This window comes from Catharus ustulatus, chromosome 2 (genome assembly GCF_009819885.2).
Source record: "Catharus ustulatus isolate bCatUst1 chromosome 2, bCatUst1.pri.v2, whole genome shotgun sequence".
NCBI lineage: Eukaryota > Metazoa > Chordata > Aves > Passeriformes > Turdidae > Catharus > Catharus ustulatus.
The window spans coordinates 120,090,502-120,113,678 of NC_046222.1; the positions used below are offsets into that span (position 1 = coordinate 120,090,502).

Consider the following 23,177-nt stretch of genomic DNA (forward strand, 5'->3'; position numbering starts at 1 on the left):
CATCCAGAAATTCCAGATGAATGGCTCTGCATTGCATGTGCAGCCAGTCCAACTTGTTCTGAATGCATTCAACTTCCTGTGGATGTGAGGAAAAAACACATATGGATGATAAAACACTGCATTTAGGATGTGGAAATGTCAGCAGTTTTTGTATCAGACCTGTCCTTTTCCTCCTCTTCCCTCAAAAAAGAACTTTTTCCTTTTCAAAGTCTTTAAAGAGTCACAGTGTCAATTACTTTGAATGAAAGGAATAATTCTGTGTTTCATTTCAGCTGCAAGTAAAACAAGCAGCTGGAAGCAGCTGGGCTCTTTGTTCTTGTTAGCCATTAAAAATCATTTCTATTTTACCATAATTCTGGATGTTGGTGTTGTTTGTGTGGGATTAAGGTCAGAATTCACTTCTGAAGGAATCTGGACTTTGGGAAAGGGGAGAGGTGAGGAAAACTCATTTGTCCGCTTCTAAACTGTAATTTGCAAAGACATAACCTGAAAAAGCAAATCTTATTGCTTGTGGGTGTGGTTGGGATTTTTATTTGTCATATCCACCTCCCCACTCCCTGCTCCTTTGTAATTAAGTCTCTGCTTTAATGGATGTACTCAGGCCCTTGATAAAGCCCTGGCCATCCCTAAAATGCACCCCAGAGAGCCCAGGGAGATGAAATGTATTTAAGGAGAGCCTGATAAGGATCTTCCAGGAGGTCCATGATTCCTTCCAAAGCTTTCAGCTTCAATTCCAGTGCCCATAAGTGGAGCAGTAAGTGCACAAACACAGTTTAATAGCACCATGCAGAGATTTTGTCAGACAAACCTTGCAGGGAGTTATTTGTCTGTGCATTGCATTGACCTGGTTCCCTCTGCCTGAGTCAGTGTCAGGAGAGCCCAGCTGTCCTTCCCACAGTGGGGCTGTGGGGACAGTAACCACAGAGGGATGGTGACAAGCAGCTCTCCTCAACCAGCAAAACAAACATGCCTCTGTGGTGTGATGAATAATTTCTGACTTCCACCCCATGGGCTTTCCTGTGCTGCCAGGAGCCCTCCAGGAATTTCTGCACACTCCAGGAATTCTGCATGGCAGCTCCAGCAGTTTGCAGAGGGGAGGGAGCAAAACCTCTCCACTGTTTACAAACTCAGTGTGATAACAAGTTAAATTACTGCTCTTAAAAGTGTATTGCAGTCAAGTGGCACTCAGATTTTTTTCCCAGACATTTAGCTTTGTCACCACATTTCTGGGCCTTTCTTGGCTTGGTCAAAGGCTTGAATAAATTCTTAAAGGTTCCTGCTCCTTTCTATCCCACTGGGAACTGGAATTAGATAGAATCTTCTGCTGTAGCAGCAGGTTTATACCAAAGTTTCACATTTGTAGGGTGCCTCTAAGCTAAAGATTGTGTGGTAAATCAGCTGTCCTGTTGTAGGCTACTTAGAGCAGAAGAGGAAGAAAAACATCTTTGCCCTCTTGGAGCTTTTTGTACATAGATCTGTGAAATGGAAAGGACTCCTTGTCCTTAGGTAACAACAATAAAGAAATTTTGGGAAGTGCTATAATTTGCAGGTATTAAATTTCATGTACAGATTTGAATACTTGAACTATGTGCTTTTAGAAGAATGTGCAGAAGGAGCAGGAACATGAATGGAATTGCTTAGAAATTTCCCACCTATGCATCTCAGCACAATTCTGCTAGCTTAAATCCCTTTCTTATTTTCTTTCTTGCCTTCACCAGACCTTCTGAAGACTAATTTGTTTTCCCCTTTGTTTCCCCTCATCTTTTTCCTTTCTCCAGGTGGTTTCTTGCAATGTTGTGGGAGATTCTGTTAAATTCCTCGTTGCTGTCTCAGCCCCTCCGCCCGCGGCTGCCGAACCTCAGTCGTATTTTGTGAAGCTTTCCCCAGTCCACCTGCAGGTAAAATCTTAAGTGTTGTTGTCTCTTCCTTTTGTTTCCCCTCTGGGGCAAGTGGTAAATACAGAAATTAAGCTGCCTCTTCAGGAGATTGGGGATAAATAACATGTTGGGTAGACTACTTGGATATCTAGAACAATTCCCTTTTTTTACTGGCATGCACACTCTTAAAGCTTAAGCAAATTCTGCTTCCTTAGAGTGTCACTTTGAAGTTACCCACTCAGAAACTGGTGTTATTCTTCCTGTGCTGAACCTTAGCGTGGAGGTTGACCTACAATTTCCTTACAGAGCACCACAACACTTACAATAACTCTTTTCCTGCCCACAGCTTCAGCTCTATGTGAAAGACAAAGGAGAAGATGTCAAAGTTGAGTGGTTCCTCATTAACACCGATGACATCAACTTTGAAATCCAGCCAGCAGTGCAGGAGGTCAGTCAGTAAGTTGTATTTGTTGTAATGGTAGAGCAGGTGGGTCTCCATCCCTTTGGTCCAAAATGCAGCTGCCATGGATAATCTGTCAAACCCCTACATCTCTGAAATCCAGAAACACCTCCCAAGATTACTGAAACAAGTCTGTACTTGACAGACACATGACTCTGCACACATCTTTCACCCAAATTCAAGGTGTGAAAAATGTCTGCTCCTAAATATCTTCTCTCAGAACACTTCTGAAATAATGAAAAAAGACCCAGTTGTAATGGTGTTTCCATCAAAGCAATTAAAATATTGCTCCTTCCCTAATTTTAATAAGTTTTGAAATTTGGCAATGATAGATGAGAAACAACTGTAAAAAATACAGTTATTTAAGGAAATAATGGATGGCCTAAAAATATTTTGATGCTTTTGGACTTGCACCTGATCTTTGTGTACTTTGTATACTTTGAGCACTGATTTTTTGGAACATCCCTGCAAGAGTTTAAACTTGACTGGGATCCTCTTCTGCCTTTGACCCTTCACAGTTTTTATTTTTGGCACAAATGTGGTGATTTAACTGTTTCTTACAACTGTGGGGGAAAGTTTGTTTGTGTTTTGTGAAGTTGTTTTCTTGACTGAAGGCCTTATTAAAAATTAAGTTTATTGTAGAGCTGCTTCTAAAGACCTGTACTGAGAGAGCTACAATAATAATAATTAATTACCACAGCTTTTGTCCATAAAAATGTGAAACTCATAACTAAAGACAGACAAACCTTTTGAAGTGTGTTTTAATGTAGGTTTTACCATGCACACATAGCATGTAAATGACCTTCATATGCTGGGGTGGCATGTTGATTATCCACATTTGAACAGTCATTAAGTATTAAATCCTTCCTGACAAACACAGATGACTCTGGTGCAGTCACTGGGCTTCACAATCAGCTTTTTGAGAGGTGCCCAGGTCCAGCTTTGCAGAGTTGCACCTGTTCTGCTTTGCCTGCATTTTTAGAATGAGCCTGTTAAGTTCTTTATTTGTTAGAGGGCTTTATTTTCACTTTGAAGTTTGTATTAGCACTTATGGAAGAGGAGAGGCAATAAACAAAGGGCTAAAATCTGTGAGCAAGCTGCACCTTAGAAATTGCTTCAGCTCCTAAACTTCCATGTCAGCTTTTGTGTCTTGTTTTTTTCCTCTTCTGGAAGCAATGCTGTGTGTACAAATAAATACCTTTAATTACTTGTGATTATCTCCACAGTGGTTTTGACATGACACAAGCTGGGATAATAACCCATTTTCTCTTGGTAATGGCTGGGTGAACCTGAGCAGTGTTGGGCAACCTGGCTGACTGGTAGGGTTTGGATTTACACAAGGGTGACTTCATGTGCTGATGTGCCCCAGGCTGGCTGTGGTGTACACCCCTAGCCCAAGTCAAACCCCAAGTGAAACCTGTTGTCTTTATCATTTTGGGGTGGCAGTTAAGCCATGGCTTGTCTTGTTGAGGAAGTTGTGGTGGGGAGTTACTTTCCCAAAAAAAGCATGGCTAAAAATGAGGCAGAGCTGACAGGAGGCTCTTTAATCAATCTCCTTTCCAAATAACTATGGAAACAACAGCAAATACCTACAAACAGAAGTCCAGTGACTGAGGTTGCTGTTGTTACTATTAAATAACAAATGTCACATTAGGCTGATGGCAAAGCACGAGAGGCAACTGGGATTTACAATTTAGGTAAGAGCAGGGAAGGGAAATTACCTCCAAAACAATGAAGACTAACCACAATTTATCTGCTTATTTAAGCAACTTAAATAATGAAATTGCTGTTACTGAGACTTTAAAAAGCCTAATTTACTGTGATCTTTACTGAAGTGAATGAGTGTTATCTGCTTCCTTGGTGGTTATTTGAGGGCACATGCTGTAAATGCAGCAGATTTTTGTGGGACTGGCCAATGCTGTTGTATGTTTTGAGCATGTCATCAAAGGCCAGTTAGGTAAGCAGGCAGTACAACAGGGATTTCACTACACAGCATTCCTGGGATTTTTTGTAAAACACCCTAAATATTCTGTAACACCTGGGTAGTTGGGAAAGGGCTGTTACTCAAATCTGACCTGTTGTGCAAGGTGCACATCAATAAAGTCTCTCAATGTGGTATCAGATGAGAAATGATGGATGGGTCCTCTGTTTTTAGGTCAGATCTTTGTCTCCTACTTCAGTCTTTCCTTTAGAAAAGAAACCTCACTGAGATTTCAGAGCTGTTGTATTTCAGACTCTCCTTTCTGGGACAGCTTGATTTAAAAATCTGTGCCCTGTAGGTAACTGAGCAGAAAATTCCTGAGGAGCATGCTGTGAGAAGCAGGCATTCTCCAGGAGCAGAGGGAGGGCAGTTCACTCTTTTCATACACCTTAGAATTAATCATGTGAAGCTACAATGTGCACACAAAATCTGTGCTGTGTTCTGACCCCTCTGAGGTTGTGGTGCTAAGCACAGATGGCCGTGACATTTTTTATGGGCAAACTGCATCTCAGTGCCCCAGAGCAGCACAGCTGTGTCCACACACTGCACTTTTCAGCAAGGTTGGAGACCTCCAGGAGATGCTTTAATTTTTTTTTTTCAGTGCAGCCCAGGATTAGTTTCTTCTCAGCTGCTGCAGGCTGGCATAACTCCCATTAAATCAGTGGAACGGTGCCGATCTGCTTATCTGCTGACCTGATCTGCTCTCTCAGGGGAGTACAGAGCAGTGCAGAATCTTTAAAACACCATCATAAGATAAAAACTGTCACAGAAACTTCTGGTTTTGTGGATAACAGCTGTGCCTTCCTAACTCTCAGAACAGCATGAGTTTTTCAGTGTTTAATTCTAGCTTTCCTTTAATGCATAATGGAGAAATTGAAGTAATTCTTTGCATGATCTGTTGTTAAATTCTGTTGTTGGCAACAGAACCCACATGTCTCTCTCTGACAAAGATAATGTTTGATAGCTTTGGTGGTTTAGCTAGATGCCAAATTAATTTTCTCCTCAATTTCTTCTGAGTTTTGAGAAGCCTGACTGTTTGTTTCCTCATAGGAACAGACAGCAGGGACATGTGCAATATCTGAAACGCTCAGAGATGTCTTGAAGAACCTCTTCAGCTCAGCTTCTCCATCTGTAGTGTTGAGTGTGAGGCCTGCAGATACAAAGGAGGTTCAGGTAAGGCTCATTTTTTGAGAAGTGTTCTGCTTCATGCTTTTATTATATATTCATGGCTCACAGATGAGTAAGTTGAACAGTGTCCAGTGGCAGGAACCAACTGGGACACAGGTTTAGAGCAGCACAGCCCATGGCAGTGGAGGTTTTGTGGTCACACCTCCTGTGTGGCTCCTTGCCGGTGTCCCAGCCCAGCTCAGCTCTGCTTCCCTTGTGTGGCACAGGGGTTTGGTGTTGGCATGTGCACAGTGCCCCTTGTCCTGGTTGCCTCTTGCAGAATGTACAGAACACAAGCCTTCTCCCTCAGGGCACGAGTCCTCCCAAACCTCCGAGGGCTCATGAGCTCAGGCTGCTGGTGAGGAACATCGAGGTGAAGCTGAGCGATCTCCGTGCTGCAGGTAACGCAGCCCAGGTGCTGCTACTCCCTTTTGGGTTGGGGTTTTTATCCTTTCCTTCCAGGTGAGATCATGTGGAAGTTCAGGGTTACAGCTTGCCCTCAAAAGAAGGTTTAAGAAAGTGCTGTATTCTGAGAAACAGACTCCATAAAATCACAGAGTGGTTTGGGTTGGAAGGGAGCTTAAAGCTCATTCCATTCCACCCCCTGCCATGGGCAGGGACACTTTCCAATATCCCAGGCTGCTCCAAGCTCCATCCAGCCTGGCCTTGAGCATTCCCAGGGATTGGCCAGCCACAGCTTCTCTGGACAACCTGTACCAGTGCTGACAATGTATATTTTAGTTTATTTGACTATTTTAACATCTTGTTCTTCTTGTACAGAAATCCATCATTGCTGAAAACAGATTGAAATGACCACACATATAAAGCTGGCTGATCATTCTCTGGCTTTTACTTTTAATTTCTGAAAGTTCTCATTTTGGCTGTACCCAAGATGAGGGGCTCAAATCCAGCTCTCCATTAGCTGCTGGCAATGACTTTGGCTTCATTCAATGTTACCTTATTTTTCTTTACTTTAGAGTGATTTGCAGATGTATCTCAAACTCTCCTCCTGTATTATGAACTCCTGAAAGTTTTTTTTTTGTTGTTGTCAGGGACATTTTCCCCTGATAGCTCTGCAGGTAAAGGAAGAAGGTGCCTCTTGCAAGTGGAGAATGAAGCCAAGAAAGAGGTCACTGCCTGGTGAAGTTAGTGTTGGGTTTGGAAGGCAGCACCAGGCCTGTCATGCAAGCACTCAGACTTCTCCAAGTGCAGGCAGATCCCTGATTGAGGCATGAGCAGGCACAGCTCAGATTCTGTCAGCAGAAATACCAGTTTGGAGGCTCTGTTATTTATGGCCACTAAACAATTCCCTAATAATATTTTTAATGGAAGCTGCTAAACTGGGAAAGGCAGTAGTTTTAGATAAATATATCCTACTTGCTGTTCTTTTTTTCAGTTAGTGGTAATAGGGTTTCTGCCCTGGAGTCTTGCATAATGCTGCTTTGCTCATCCTGGTTGGAAGTGATCCCCCTAGAAATCTCTGCAGAGGTTTTTTTTTTAAAAAAAACAAATTATTTTTAAAGCAGTTCTGGAACTCTTGGCTGTGAAATGTCCTATATCAACAAAACTATGCTGGCAACTGCAACCCACTCTAGGGGAAAGTGTCCCAGCCCACGGCAAGGGGTTTGGAATGAAATGATCTTTAAGGTCCCTTCCAGCCCAAACCATTCTGTGGTTTATTACTCTGCAATTTTGTAGTGCAAGCTAAACTTTCCAAAAGATTGGGTCATTTTGCCTCACTTTAAAAGTCATGAGATGAGATGAGATAGCTTTGTGTGCATGTGGTGCACAGAAGATTCCCCTTCTGAGAATTGCTGCACCTACCCTGAAAATGAGAGGAAAAGGAGACAATTCATGTGCACTGCTCAGGGAAAACAGATGCTGGGAGGCAAAATCCCTATTTGCTATTCTAACAGGAGATGGAGGGAATTTTGCTGGTTCCCCAGCAGTTCCTGGAGTGTAAATATTTGGAACTGAGTATGAGAAATAAAGCTTTATGATGGGGTTTAACTGGTGCACTTGAAATCCAGTGGGAATCCTGCACAGCTGGAAAGGTGCTGGCTTCTGGACATAACTTACTGACTTTTAATTAACATTCCCTTCCCTTTTCCTGGCCTTCCTTTGCAATAATGAATTATCCTGTTGGAACTCTGGCTCCATGGGACTGTGCAGTATTTTAGGCTGAGCTGCACAGGTACACAGGGGGCTGGGGAGGGGCAGCCTGTCTGTGCTGATGAAACCATGATTGATGGATGCTGGCAGGGTTTGTAGGAGCAGTCTTGATATCTTAGTTTGCAGAACTGGTCTCTGCTTATGGGCTGTGCCTGTTTTTATCCCCTTAGTTTGTAAACAAAGATCACCCTGGATTTTGTACTACTCCACAGGGAATAATTTAGGGCAAAAGCGATTTCTGCTGGTAAGGAAAAAGCAGTTAACTGTTTACAGCAGGGTGTCCAGGGCAGAAAAGCTGCAATCCCTGTTGGCACAGTTGGTTTGTGGCTCAGGTGTAGTTGCAGGGCTGTGCAGGGTCCCTGCCCTGGGCTGGGGATGTGGCAGCAGCACCAGGCTCAGGGACACATGGCTGGGGGAGCAGAAACCAGCCCAGGTCCTTGAGCTCAGGCTCAGCCCCTGTGAAAGCAGCTCAGCTGCTTACTCTGGGCTCAGCTTGGATGGCAAATAAGCTGTGTGTACACAGTGCTTTGTCTCCTCTAATCACCTTGCCAGACCCAGGCTGCCTCTGTGCCTGAGACTGGGCTGATCCACAGCCCCAAAGCATCCCCAGAGAACAACTGAGAGCTGCTCAGAGCAAATACAAACCCAGATTCTTCTGGAGAGCTGGGGGCAGCATCTTTTGTTGGCTCTGCACACAGTCAGTACTGAGCTTTTTGTTGGCAGTCTGGGTTTAAATTATTTCTGATGCTGTGAAAGGCATATTAAAGAAACTGTTTTAAGAGGAACACATCTGGCAAACTATTTTCCCTTGGAGCAGCAGTATAACTACTCTTAGTATGCCAATTTGCAACACTATCGAATTCTGAGATCAAGGCAGAGATAAGTCTGCAGCAGTGCTTTAAAACTTGTTAAAAACCACAGTGCACAAACCATTGTGAATTAGCACTGCTGTCATCAGTCACTTGCCAGCAGAAAAAGCTTATTTTCACGTCCAAATAAATCACTGTGACTGTGGCCAGGAGGAACTTGGAAAATTTCTGGTTTTTTTTTTTTTTTTAAAGCAGCTGAAAGCAGCTTTACTCCCTCCCCGCCTCACACCCACAACATCACCTGCTCACTCTTTGCCTCCCCATCTTTTTGGATGCACTTTATTGCTTCATGTGAGGATTTAAATTGGGCTGTCATATTTCACAGTAGCTCATAAGACAGCAGTGATGCAATAGTGACCTTTGCCATGAATGTCCTCGGTGTACAAACCAAGGGAAGGCATTTATTCCGTGGGAGGGTGAGAAAGTGTCTGCAAAAGTCTGTTCAGAAGTGCAGTGTGCAAGGAAGAGGATTTCTTTTCAATAAGTGGCCTCTTGGTGACAGAGAATTAATAATTTCCTATTGATTTTTCTTGCCCTTACAGGCAGCACAGACCTTGTGTGTATAGTTCAGTTGAATGACCCTATGCAGAAGTTTTCCAGCTCTGTAGCCAAAAATGCTGCACATCCCTTTTGGACGGAAGAGTTTATCTTGTAAGTAACTTACCTACTGAGAATACTTTTACACTAAAGCACCTTTTTATTTATTTTTTTTCTTGAACTGCGTGAGAGAAGAATGGCATTTTGAAATAGGTCCATTCTTGGCCTTTCACTGTGTGACCTCAGAGAAATCTGGAGCTGGTAGGGAGTTCAGGATATCAATTACCCTGTGCATGGATGTGAGGCACAGGTCTCTAGGTGTTCCATGGCAGATACATGATTCCAGTAGATGACAGCAGCCACAGGCACAGTAAATCACCTCAGGCCTTCCTGCAGTGCCAGAAAAGAAGTGCAAGCAAGGTTTTGAACTCACTTTACTGTGAAAACTGCATTTGGGGTAATCTAATGTCTCCCCATCCCCTCCCCTGAGAAAGAGCAAATGTGCAAAAACAATTGACCATCTAAAAGAATGGTGACCATGACTAAAAAGGGAGTGTAAAACTTAACTAAATGTTCTTTCTCCTGTAGAACAGAACAAGGGACTTTCAGGCAGCCTACACAGTATTCTGTGATTCACACAGCTGCTGTAAATAAGGTCAGAAGTGAGCAGTTGTAAAACTATTTTTATTTTCACTTTCTGACAGCAGAGCACAAATGGCTTCTGAGGTGCATGAGTTTAGGAAAGGGAGGAGCCACTGATGAATTTTGTTTTCTGAAGTATCACAAAGTGCTTCAGCCTCTGGGTCTGTGATCCACTTCAGCCATCTGTTGGTGGAACAGCACCCGTGCTCATTGTTGCAGAGCAGACAAGTTCCCAGCAGTTTGGGACAGGAAGTTTGTAAGAATAATACCCTTTTCCAGCTGAAAGGGCTGAGAGAGGGCAGGCAGGATGTGATTAACTTGGCTGGAATTTGGCCTTGACACTAAGGGTTTCCACACTGCTTTTCAGAAGTGCATGAGGTAAACTTGGGGGCTTTTACAGATAAATGATTGGGATTTTGGCAGGGGTTTTGAACTTCTTTCAAGTTCCCACACACAAACCTCTGCCCTTTCCTTTCTTCAGAGCCAAAAATGTCCTTCACTCTGAACAGCACTGTACTGACCACCATGTCAGGCTCTGCTTTAGCTTCATGACAAAGCAGCAGCAGTGCCATCAAAGTGCTCCTTTCCAAGTTTTGGGGTGCAGGAAGGGTGGGAGTGGCAGGGAAAAACTTAAAATCTGCTGCATAGAGGATGTGCCACAGCGTCTAGTGGAGGTGGGGTGTCTGCAGCCAGCATCACACCATTCTGAAACTGAAACATAGCAAAATGAAATATATGTTTGCATGCCCTTAGGGTTTTTGGCAGAATGCCTTCTGAGGTTATAAAATGAAAGTTTTACTGGAGGGTTCCTCAGTAGGTACCCAGTTTGCTTCACTGTGTCAGAGGAAAGGTTTTGTATCTGTTATCTAGTCCATCCTAGGAAGTACCACATGTAATTCTGAGAGTAGTTCACCTGGGTTTTGTCACTCAGAAGCTTGTTCTTGCTGGCTTGAGTGTTGTTTTGGAGAAGGGATACTGACTCTTCTCATTTAAAGCTGTAAATACTTTTGTTTTCATGCATCTGTCCTGTATCTGCAGGACACTTTCCTGCCTTGACAGAGATGTTGTTTGAGCCTGTTCCAGCATCTTGACTTACAAATTTGATCCTGCCAGGAGAAACAAAGCTTTTTGGTGTTGTGGTGTAGCAGTCAGAGTAGGAACTATATTCAGTTGGAGGGCAGCATTTGTCAGCTCCTGGGGAGAGGAAAAGCCTCTGAAATTCAACAAATTGAACCTGTGCAGAAGTGGGGAGGGACCCAGGTCGTGTTTTTCTGACTGTGATCCCTTTAATCACTCTTACCCCACCTGCAAGGTGCAGAGTTTGGCTTGGAGAGGGCTGAGAAAAGCTGGGGAAAACCTTTGTGGGAAGGAAAATCTGCCTGGCCTCTAAGACCTAACGTGGTTCTGTTTCCTTCACAGTGAACTAAGTGCCAAATCAAAAGCATTGCAACTGCAAGTAGTAGAAGATGGGAAGTTGGATAGTAAGTATTAAGACTGAGTTATTTTGCATGGTCAGTGTGTGAGCTTTGCTGAGTGTTGACAGAAGTCTCCTTTTATTTCTGGATGGCCTCAGAACTGTGAGATCCATCAGTAATCATGGGTGGAAGGAGAATGCACTGATCAGGTGCCTCTCTCATGGCCTGGGTTAAAGCTATAGAGAATCTTTGGGTTTCTTTCTAGATTGTCAAGATACTGAGTTTTCCAGGTGCTGATATCTTCTATTTTTCCATCTTCTAAACATCTGACAGATCCACTGTGAACCTTTTTGGTTTTAAGTTAAGCTTTTGAGTTCTTTCTGTGGCTGAAGAGGAATCATGGGGGTTAATTGTAAATCTTTGCTTTTTAAGTCCCAGAGACTGCCTGAAAATTCAGGTATGAAAATCACAATCAGGTGTAAAACACTCCAGTTCTGATTATGTTGGATTAAATATAAGACATGGGGGCTCAAACATGTTTACAACTCAATTCTGTTGTTTCAGAATGGTTTTTAATAATCTAGATATACAGAGTTGTGCTTATGATCCATGATTATTGGAGGGATCGGAAAGCTTTAAAAAATTTCTCTGATATGGATGCTATTTTTTGTTTTTAAAAAAACATGTATATGGAGTCTGCAAACTTAGTTTTCCTTGGACAAAATGTAATCTTGACTGTACCTAAGCATCCTTAATCTTTCAAACAACACCAGGAATGTTCTACATCCTAACTTTCAGCCTGGTTTCCTGAAGGAAAAATGTCCCAGTGGATTGCACTGACAGTTCTCTTCCTCCCCCTCTGCCCCTCCATCCCTGCTGAGCTGTTCTTCTCCAAAAGACTTTAATAGAAGACTCAAAAATAGAATCATATTAATGAGCAGAGAGCTGAGTTATGTGACTGTAATGTAGATCCCTACTTGTATAATACAGGCATAAACAAGAATTTATTTTACCTGTTACATCTGTTCAAATTTTAAGTGTTAGAGAAAATATTTTAATACAAATTCTCAGAACGTTCTGCAGTAACCTGACCCCAAAAGGCCTCTGAGGTGTAGGAATTTATTGTTTTTAAACATTCTGCTTTGCACAGAAAACTAAGATTACATCTCTGAAATCATGCAGTACCTTTGCTAATAATTTGTTCTGGTCTAGTGGAGCTGATAAAGTCAGGAGAGGAGCAAGAGAATTGCTGAAGTTTTACTGAAGTTCAGATTAAGAAACATCATTGTTGTGATGCACCAGTTAACCAGGAATCCACACTGTTCTCTGAAATGAAAGATGCAGAAACTGGTTGTGGAGATTGGCCAAGAACCTAATAGTTGTTTCCTTTTTTCCCTAGACATTCTGCATATAAAGAGAAAAATAATGGCCAGAAACAGCAGTAAACAAGTGATATTTCATGGTTCCTTTCTTTCCTGTTGCACAGTATTAGGCCAGGCTGAGGAATAGTCATCGAATAGGAAAAAAAGCAGTAAAAAGCCACTTCTCTGCCCCGTGGTGTAGAACCAGTTACTGCAATTTTTTGCCTGAACATTTCTCCTCCTTTCCTCTATTCTGTCCCTTACACATCCTGGCAGCTTAGATCTGGGCTGACCTTGCTGATTTTATTCTTGCAGGTCCTCTATCTGGGAAGGTGACTGTACCTCTAGACCTCTTCAGGAAACAACCCTCTGGCCAGCACAGCTTTGCACTGAGCAGGGCCAGGGAGAGCAGCTCAGAGCCAGAGCTGGGATCCATCAGTGCAGAGGTACTGCTGGCCCTGGGGGGTTTGGGGTGCATCTTTTACTCCAGGAAGTGTTTGGGAATGCTCATCTCATGCTTGGACTTGTGGCTGAGCCAGAGCAGCCTGTTCTGATCACAGGGTATTTGTGTCCTATGGAAAGAATTACAGTAATTTCACGATTATAAACCGCACCATTTTGACTAAAATTTTGATCCGAACCCGAAGTGCAGCTTATAATCAGGTGTGGCTTATATATGGACAAAGAATGAAAAGTTGCTGTTTTAGTTTGAAGGACAGGTGTCTGCTGAGAAAGGCAGGAGCTTCTCTTTGAAATGGAGAATGTAAACCCCCTCCCTCCAAATTATTGTAATTTTGAAATCAAGGGGCTCTCAGGCAAAGATATGGGAATTAGGAATAACAGTTCTTTACTAGGGAAATTAAAATAGAAATACAGCACTACAAAGAACAAACCCCAAACCCTGACACAGTCAGAGTACAACCTGACACCTGTCAGGCAGGGTGTTGGCAGCAGTCCCATTCCATGGTGGCTGCATCCTCCTGCAGTGACAGATGTGGCTCAGCTGGAGCAGTGCTCCTGTACAAGGTGCAGTTTCCCTCCGGAGCTCCAGTGGGGATGTGGAGAAATCCGGTTTTCCTCTGGAGTCCAGTGGAGAAAGGGCTCCCTTAGTGTCCCAAAACCTCTGTTTTTATCTTGGTAAGAAATGTTGGGCTCTTCCCCCTGGCTGGAGCAACTCCCAATGGGATGCAGTAATTTTATCAGTCCCACAGTGGGACTCAATGGCCATGAGCAGAAAATGACTGGCTGGAGGAAGGGTGGGTTGTGAAAAGATAAAGAACAATGCCCTGCCTGGTTTCAATGGATGGCCCATTAGCAGAATATCTCCCAGGGAGATCAGGATCACTGCCCCCACCCTCAACAGATGGTGATAGAACAGATACCTTTTATCCCACTCTGTATTGTAACCTGTGGCTTATAGTCAGGTGCGGCTTATAATCGTGAAATTACTCTTTTGGCTCAGCAAAAACCTGAAGGAATACCCTAAAAGTAATGTCCTTCTTGCTGACTGTGCTTCTGAGGTGCTGTTTTTCTGTCTCCTTAGTTCTCTTTTATAGAGCCCAGCGAGCTGAAGGCAAGGCAGGTCTCCTCTCCAGTGCTGGCCACCAAGATCGAAAAGGATCGCACTGTGATGCCCTGTGGGACTGTGGTCACCACTGTCACTGCTGTGAGAACCAAACCTCGTCTGGAAGGGAGAGCATCCCCCCTGAGCACAGGTCAGATCTTCCAGGAGAGGCACTGGGAACTGGGATGACAGGAAACCATTTTCCAGGCTTCTCTGATGTGCTGGAGTGGAGTTGTTCGTATTCTCCAGAATGAGATTTTTAATTTTCATGAAAACTTTTTTCTTACAAGAGGAACACTTAATGTCTCTTTTAATGCACCTTCATCATGGTGTGACAGTGTAGAAGGGCTGGATTTTGGTGGATGGTTTTTCACATGACAAATACATCACTCTAAGAGGTTTGCTGATAACAAACCATCCTGTGTCCTCTCACCCTGATCTCTGATAAAGGCTGGTGTTACCTGATGACAAAATACTTTTCAGCATGTCCTCCAGGAGCAGATTTTCCAATTTTTCTTGGGAAAATTATAAAAGTAAAACCTATGAACAGTCTTGGTGTGAAACATCACAAAGATCTGTGTTCTTTTAAGTTGCTAAAGCAAATTTTTTATTTAAGTGGGCATTGTCTAATGTATTACAGTAGAATGTTTTAATTCATCAATGTTTTAAACATTTAAAAATGTTTTAAAAAATTCTCACACTTCACTGGCCTTTTGGGGTCAGGTTTACCACAGAACATGTGTTGAGAATTTCTGTTAAACAATTTTCTCAAAAATTTATGATTTGAATGTGACCGGTATAATAAACTCTTATTAATGTAATAAAAAATGTCTTGACCAGTTCAAATAAACAAAAAATTTCGTCCTCAGATTCTCCTGTGAAAACTCCAGTTAAAGTAAAGGTGACTGAAAAGGATTTCACTGTTGAAGCCCTCCATTCTCATGGTGCTCCAGTCAGCAAAACTTTGTCATCTTCAGATACAGGTAATAAAAATGTTTGAAGCTGCTAAGGCGAGCATTTCTCTGTCCTGCATGTGGGATTAATGTGATCCTGATGAAATGGCAGCCAGCCCATGTGATCCTGGTGAAATGACAGCCAGCCCATGTGGCTGCTGCCTGTCAGCAGCACTGGGGTGTTTATGTTACAAAGCACTGTGGTTTGGAGCAAGCCTTGCTGTAAAAGTCTGGTTTTAATTGGCAATTTAAATTACTGGTTTTGAATAAATAACAATGAGTTGTGGTTTGGAGAGGGGAGGAGACTGCAGAAAAGCCAAAAGTAAGCATTTTCTCTTACTTTGGAATGAAAGATGCTTCCTTTCATAAAGGCACAGAGGATGCTGCACTAAATGAAAGCCCTGTGACATGTACCTCTAAGTCCTCTGTGTCTGAAGAGAAGGCAGAGGTTGGACTGATGCAAGGAAGACTCAATTCCCTTCCTAGCCCTTCCACTGGGCTCTTCTGGGCTTGCTGTGCTCATTTGTCCACCTTTCTAAGTCACATGGATACAGCTGAAGTTCCTTCAATAATTATAAATTCACCTTGAATTGAGTGTAAACCTGATTTTATCTCTGGGGAATTTACCTTTTCGAGTTGCAGCTCTAAATCCTCAGCACATTTTTCAGCCCTGTGTGTGGTTCAGTCCTTTCAGTGGCTCTGTGGGCAGGAGTGGTGACAGATGTGACCCAGTGTGGCTGCCAGTGGCACCTGGTGTGGAGTTCAGCTGGCTTTGTACTGGTCTGAGCGGGGAATGGACAATGTGGAGATGATCTGGGCTGCTCCTGGCACAGTCAGGAGGTTTCTGAGACACAGAAATGAATAGCTGTAACAGCACTTGGATCTTTTCCTATCTCCAGAATAAGAAATACTTTGATACCATGAAGCAGTGTGGTATTACTACATCAATTTGGGAAATGTTAAGACAGTGCAAGACTTCTGAGTTGACTCTCTGAAGTGTTTTATGGTATTAAAGACACAAAAACACTTACTGGAAAACTCACCTAGAGACTGCTTATTCCATATTGTTATGGACAATGTGTTTATTGGGAGTGCAGGGGGATTTCTGTGAAGTGTTTATACAGTGCTGCAGGAAGAATTACTCATTAGAACAAAAGCCAAAGGAAAGAAGTACAAAAGAGCTTTTGGTATGGCAGTAACTTAGGTAAAAGTTATTACAAGCATCATGGCAAAATAGCAGGAAGCACTCTGGAAAAGATGCTGTGTCTGTGCCATAGTTCTGAGTGATGACAACAGTAAGAATTAATGCAGGGGCTGGGGAGATGGAAAAAGTCAAGGTTTGAGATGACTGTGCAGACATGCACACATATTCTTCATTCCAGGCCTCATCTTTTATGACTTTACTGTCCCAGTAACAAAAGGCACTGCTCAGTTTAGTTAACACTGGTGCTGTTCCTGCCTCTCTTCTTTTTGTTGTTGTTCAAAGTCTTGCCAGAAAAGTCCACCTCAGGCAATCAAACATGGGGATTTTTGTCTTGTTGACTTCCTTAGCCTTGTTTATTCCTGAGCTTGATGAATTTAATTAATGTCTGTTTGTGTCCTAGATGCCAGAAAGGGCCATGCTTAAAAATAAATTTGTGTTTGTCACCAAAGAACATTTTATACAGAAGATGTTATATTCCTGTGCAGTGGTTGGAGGGGAAAAGGAGACTTTACAGATTTGGAGGCAGCTGCTTTTCCTTCCCCACCCTATCACAGTGCCATAGCAAAACTGGAAATGCTGGGCAGGGAGGGCTGGAAAAGGAGCAAAATAACAAAAAAAGCTCCTGAGGAAGTCTCATCATGTGTAGCCAGCCTTGGAGCATGTTAGAACTGTGGTTCTGCATGACTGAGATAGCTCAGGATGTCCTCACTGTCACCACAGGGTAACAATGCACTGAAATAATGGGATGTTTTGTCCAGGCTTCCAGAACCTCCTTTGTTCTCATGGAAAGGATTGGGAAATGCAAGTTTGGTACCTTTTCTCCAAAAATGGGTGACAGGAGGAGAGGCAGGACCTGATGGCTGGGTGGTAAATTGGCAAATTTATGGTGTTGATGCCATTTCTGTGAATTTTAAGTCAAGGACAAACTCTGCCTGTCTCTGCTCTGTTTTTTATATTTTTTTTTCCTCCCTGTTTTTCCTTCTCCCCTCTGAAATGATCCTTTCTTTGCAGAGCTGCTGGTACTGAATGGCACTGACCCTGTGGCAGAAGCAGCCATCAGGCAGTTGAGCGAGTCTGCAAAGCAGAAGCTGAAATCTCCTCGGAAGAAAAGCACCATTATCATATCAGGGGTGTCCAAGGTAGAGCAGAAAACAGCACCCAGAGTTAATGCTGAGTTCTGTAAAGCCTTTTCTGCACTGACTTTTCTGTTTCTGCTGTCCCTGCAGAATCCAGCTTTGCGTGCCAGGTTTTTTCTGTGACTGTTTCAAGTTAAGCCAAATCAGGGTGTTGGGTTCTGATTGTTAGATTTGACAGCCTGACTAAAAATGCATGGTGTCCTTGGTGTTAGGGATTTGGGAAAATCAATTTAGGTGAGAAGAGAGGATAATCCTTCTCTGTGTTTCACCCATGTAGGGAAGATGCCCTGAAAAAGTATGAAAGATTGTTCTACTTTTTTTCAAAGCTGTTAAAACCCTCTGGTTCTCTGGTCTCTGTTGCAAAGGGGGGCAAACAATGAGATGAGATGAAATGTTAATTTTCTTTAAAGGGCCAAAAGATTCTCTGGGTATGCTGGCACTTCATTACAGCAGCTCATACAGAGAAGTCTTGTTATTTGTACGGGGCCAGAGATAGGTGGAAGGCATTTACTTAATTGATTTTTTTCACTGATTTGGCCTTTACAACATGATTAAAACTTTGCTAAAGGCTCTTCTCCTTTAGTAGAGCTAAGGAAGCTTCAGGTAAAGAGTTAAAATAACTCTTGCAGGGAGGTTTGTTTTTTCTCCAGCAGGATGACTTGTGTCAGTGTGTTGTCTTATTTCTCCTGGGCAGACCTCTTTATCTCAGGACAGTGAAGCTTCACTGATGATGGACTATGCTGCAGCCATGGACAGCTCCTGCAGGGAAGCAGATCCACCCACTGTGGAGGAAGCTGGTGCAAAAATCACCTCTGATAAAAAGCAGCCCCTGAGTGCTTCAGAAAGAGTTCCTGATACTGACCCACAGCAAAGCACCCACAAGGCCTGGGGTTTGGAGAATGGCAGCCAGCAGTGGGACACCAGCACACTCTTAGACCAGACCTCTGAAGAAATATCTGGGAGCTCATTAAGTGTTTCAGAAACTGGGAGCATGAAAAAATCTAAAGGTACATGATCCTCACTTCACTTCAGTGACTGCTTTCTCTACATAATTGGCTGCAGTAGTTCACCTTTTCTATTGATTTTTTTTTGTCCTTCAAACTCTTTGTGATTTTCAACCATGGGTTGAAGCTGTTTTACTTGCAGCTCTCTCAGCCAGCTCAGGCTTTCTTGCCCTCCCCTCCATGAGGAAGAAACAGCTCACCCTTAGAAGCTGGCAGCTCCTTACACCCAGCTCAGTTATTTGGGAGAGAGATCACTAGTCACTATCAATTCCTTAAGGAAAACTGTGTCCTTGTAACCCAGGACTTGCCCCATTACCAAGGAGAAGATGGCAGGGATCCACAGTTGCTTCCCAAAGCATTCCTCTTCCTCCTTCACATCTCTGAGCACAAGGCTCCCCTGCCCTCACTCAAGTGTGTGTTCAGGGAAGCACCACAGCTGGAGCAGAAACTGCCTGGTGAACAGATTCCCCCTTTTCACTCATTTCATTAATGCATCATTTGCTAAAGAAAATGGAATAAAAGTTAATTTAAAATATAAAAATAAGGCATCAGATCATTTTGCTTAGGTAGTTACACACCTGAATAGCTGTAGTTTGAAAATGTCTTAGGGTTCTTTGTGTTTCCTTGGTAAATCCAGTAACCTCTAAGTACTGCTTTGTGGTAAACAAACTATTAGGAAGTCTGACAAAAGGGCCAGTGCAGTGCCCCAAACAGGCACACACTTTGCACCTTAAAGTTGCAAAAAAATGCTGTGCTTGTCACTCACATCCATCCCTCTCTGCTTTATTATTTCCTGTCCTCTCCTTGCCCAGAGAGCCTGGGAAATGGCTCACTACAAAACCTCCCTATTTTACTGGATTATCACCCCCCTCACCCACAGGGCAGACACTGGAGCTCTTTGTCAGGACCCTCCCTTAGAGCTTGGAGTTCTCTGGCCTTCCCACAGCTGGGCTGCTCCACACCAGAGATCAGGAGGGAGCAGCAACAATCCCTGTCACACACATGCTCAGGCACTGGAAAGTCCTGGGTGTGTTTAGGATGAGGGGGTGAGTTAGCTGTCAAGGGATTTGGCTCATTTTGGAGCCTGGAAAAGTTTAGGAAGCTATGTGAGAAACTGCAAAACCTCTGGACTCTTCTTCAGTATGTTATTCTAAAACAAGCAAGTGGAAGTTTATATGTGAGTTGTTTAGTTTTGGGTTTCCCTGTGCTAAGAGATCCTTTTGACACAATTCAGTATAAGCCTGCTAAAAACTTATCTCTGAGACTGAAAAATATCTCTAAGAGAGTTGCATCATCTTGAAAAAAATGCTTGGAAAAAACTGGCTCAAATCCCTTTCATTATACACAGATGTCTTTGTGGAAGTCTTGAATCTCTGCTTTGTCACAGCTGAGTAGCTTTTATGGAGTAAGATAGGAAAACATTTCAACCCCTCTGCCTTTAGTGAGCTGTGAATAGTTCAAGGCTTCTGTTTGTCAAATGCTTTGCATTAAAAAAATAACAAACAACAAAAATCCCACCACAAATAAAACTGCAAATGCAATAACAAAAACACCCAAACACAGCACAAACCCAAACAAAACCCCTTCTGCTTTGAAAAGCCTTTTGTGTGTGTTAATGTCTTCAAGTTAGCACTTTTTTTTTACTCTTGCATATTTTTGTTTGGTTTTTTACCTTTCTGACTTCCTCTTTCTTACCCATTCCCTTTTATAAACTTAAGATGACCACTATGCCAGCCAGAATTAATTACCTACACAGTAAGTTATTCTTGTCTCTTTTTGTTTTTAATCCCTAAGAAAATGTAGCTTTACAATGAGACACTCATTGTAAAAACTGAAGCAAAAATTAGTTTGACACCCATTTTCTTCTTCCCTCATCCATTCCTTTTCTCCTTCCAAAATTACCTTTAGTGTGCTCAGGTGTCTTAGCAGAGCAGTCTGCTGTGACAAATCATCCTTCTGGTGGTTGTGCTGTCCAGGAGGGCAGCAAGGAAGGATTGGAGGGATGCTCTGCATTCCTAAATATTCCTAATCTCTCTCCATCATGCCCATTGCTGTAGTATCTGGTACTCAACCAAAATCTGCTCATGTGTGACCCCTTAACTGGATTTACAAACAAAACTTATTTTAAAACCTGCTGCTTATAGATTTTTAGATAAAGCTTTTTCTAGCTACCACAACCTCAGCAGGTATTTACAAAATCAGCATCTTTTTACAAAACCACCTGTATGAAAACTGTTTTGGAAGCTGGGAAGGAATGGAAAGCGATCTCTGTTCATGTCCTCATAGATGTAGAAGGAAATCTTCCTCCTTTAGCACAAATTAGATTCAGAAGTGATCCCCATAAACATTTTCAGACCACCCTACATTAGTGCAGTGAGTTTGCATTTGTACAGTGCTCTCTGCTCCTCTCCTGGTGCTCGGGGCAGGGCTGGCACATGGATCCTGTTGAACTGGAGGCATAAGCATGCAAACAGCACATAAACCATGAACCAGCACATAAAGCAGCAGGAGCACTGCCCTGCCCTGCCCTGCCCTGCCCTGCCCTGCCTCCTCCCAGGGCTGCATGCCCCTGCAGCAGCCAGAGCCACTGCCAGGCAGCACGCTCCAAACTGTGTGCCAAGCTTCCAGGCAGCAGAGACTGGACACAGGGAGCTCTTGTGTCGGGGGGCTGCTGCTTGTGCTGCTCTCAGAAAAGTGCTGCCCGTGGTTTTGCAGCTGTAGGGAGTTGTCCCAAACCAATGGCAGAATTTTTGGAGCATTCTTAGTCGGGTGCTGTTTCCTGGCGTGGAAAATCAGTCTGAACGACAGAACGGATGGGAGTAAAAATCTGCTTAGGGATAAACCCTTGTGTCCCAGTGCTGCTGGCACAGCTTCAGCTGCAGCTGCCAGGGCTGCTGGGCAGAACAGCTGCCTGCTCCAACAGGAGCCTCTGCATCCCCCCAGCCTCTGCACATCAACTGTCAGCATGGAACACTGCTGCTTTTGTGCTGCTTGAAGTGGTGCTGCCTTGCCAGAAAGATCAGTCAGAGGCTGGTGGGAGAGCAGTCAAGATTCAAATCCACGAGTTCTGGTTGCTTTCAGCTGATTTCTGCTTCCCATCCCCTTGTGCCCTGTGAGGAGAGTCTCAGCAGCTGCCAGAAAAAGCATGCTTGAGCATCCTCCCAGGTGCTGAGTGCTTAGCCCTTAAAGTACACAGTAATAAACCCAAGTACATGTTTGTGACTGCTTTGGTGTGTACAAAGCAGCATCTGGCTGCCATGAAATACCTGCTCTGCAGCTGTCACTGTGTGCAAAGTGACACAGAGGCCTTGCCAGCTCCTCGGGGGACAAACATTTAATTCTAGCTGTGGCAGTGTCCCATGAAGGAGCTGCACTGTGTGTTGCTTTTTGTGCCCATTTGCAGTGGGAGGAAAAGCAGAATCAAGACCATGCCATAACAGGAATTAATAGCTGAACTGAGAAAGGAGGAGGAAACCTGATAGTGGTGCAGGGAGGAGGTGTGGAAGCTTTGCCAGGGAGGTGACTGTCCCCATCCAAGTCTGACTGCCAGAAGCTCCAGTGCTGGCTTGTCACCTGGGTCCTTCTCCATTCAAACTGGCTTCTGCCACCTGGGACAGCAGCCCTAGCAATTCCATACAAAACTGCTGCTATTTTAACACAGAGCTGATGTCCCAACCAGGCTGAGTGTTGCTGGTAGCCTGGAGCAGTGTCCCTGCCAGCTGCACACCAGGCACACATGGAGAGGGAGGGTGGAATTTAGCAGAATGGCTGCAAAAACAACTCAAGCTTGCAAAGAGAGGAGTAGTGATAGCTGCTGTTGGCAGCATGAGTCCCTGGTGAGATGACAGCTGCAATTGCCTTGGCTGCATGCTGGGTTTAACATGGGGTCAAGGGAAGGAACTGGCAAAATAAAGCAACTTAATTTACCGCAGGAGGGATTTGGGCAGACTTCTGAACCTGTTGGAAGCAGATGTAACATTATTTTTAATCTGCTTGAAGTGCATTGCTATTCCTAACAGGGTTTTAGAATAGCAAATGCTTTGTGAGTGTTACTCTGGGTGGTGCTGCTGAATTTGTACAGAACACCTGCTGCCTGGCCTGTACAGAGCCATTGCACACACGTTTACTGCCAGGTACTGTTGTCCTGCACCTCAAATTAAAATTTGCTTCACATGGTGCCTCACAGGCTGATCTTCACCTCCTTTGATATCTGAAATAACAAAGAGTAACATTATTTCCTCTCTTTATAAAATCCTTTCTGCTGTACTGGTTGCAAAGATTGGAAGTGCCTCTTTGACATGTGAGAGCCCAGGGTACAACCCACACCAGCTGCTGTGCATGTGTGTTTGACCACAGAAGAGCATTTGGAGCTAAGTGTAAGGAAGGAGACTTAAGTCAGAGGATCAGCTTTTCTCACTCATGCTGCAGTTAAAGCTGAGTTTCAAGAGGACAGCAGGCTGTTCTGTCTAAAGCCTCCTGCACCTTTTTCCTTCCACAGGTGGGATTCTGAAGAAAAGCGCGAAGCTGTTTTTCCGCCGGCAGCATCACCAGAAAGATCCGGGAATGAGCCAGTCCCACAACGACCTGGTGTTCCTGCAGCAGCCTCTGTCCGAGGAGAGCCGCAAGAAGGGGGGGACACTCTCCAGAATTCTGAGCAAGAAGCTCCTTTCCAGGAACAAGAGCAAGAACAAACTGAACGGTGCTTCGGGAGAGCCGTACCTATAAACCCAAACCCTCCGATGGGATACCTGCTCACCATTGAGCACTTGTTTACAGAGCAGACTAGAGAATACAAATATGGCTGGTGACTTGCATAAAAGGATGTTCACTATTAA

General features: G+C 43.7%; 1 protein-coding gene across 1 annotated transcript in view; it reads left to right on the forward strand.

Moving 5' to 3' along the window:
* The window catches only part of C2CD2 (C2 calcium dependent domain containing 2), a 32,017-nt gene extending 8,840 nt beyond the window's left edge, over positions 1-23,177 (forward strand). The window contains exons 3-14 of the mRNA XM_033052492.1: positions 1,779-1,898; positions 2,224-2,325; positions 5,369-5,491; positions 5,766-5,886; positions 9,069-9,177; positions 11,125-11,186; positions 12,797-12,927; positions 14,025-14,196; positions 14,915-15,028; positions 17,214-17,341; positions 18,033-18,345; positions 22,841-23,177. Of these exons, the coding sequence (XP_032908383.1) occupies positions 1,779-1,898; positions 2,224-2,325; positions 5,369-5,491; positions 5,766-5,886; positions 9,069-9,177; positions 11,125-11,186; positions 12,797-12,927; positions 14,025-14,196; positions 14,915-15,028; positions 17,214-17,341; positions 18,033-18,345; positions 22,841-23,067 (1,722 nt within the window). The 3' untranslated portion in view covers positions 23,068-23,177. The remainder of the gene's footprint in view (positions 1-1,778; positions 1,899-2,223; positions 2,326-5,368; positions 5,492-5,765; positions 5,887-9,068; positions 9,178-11,124; positions 11,187-12,796; positions 12,928-14,024; positions 14,197-14,914; positions 15,029-17,213; positions 17,342-18,032; positions 18,346-22,840) is intronic.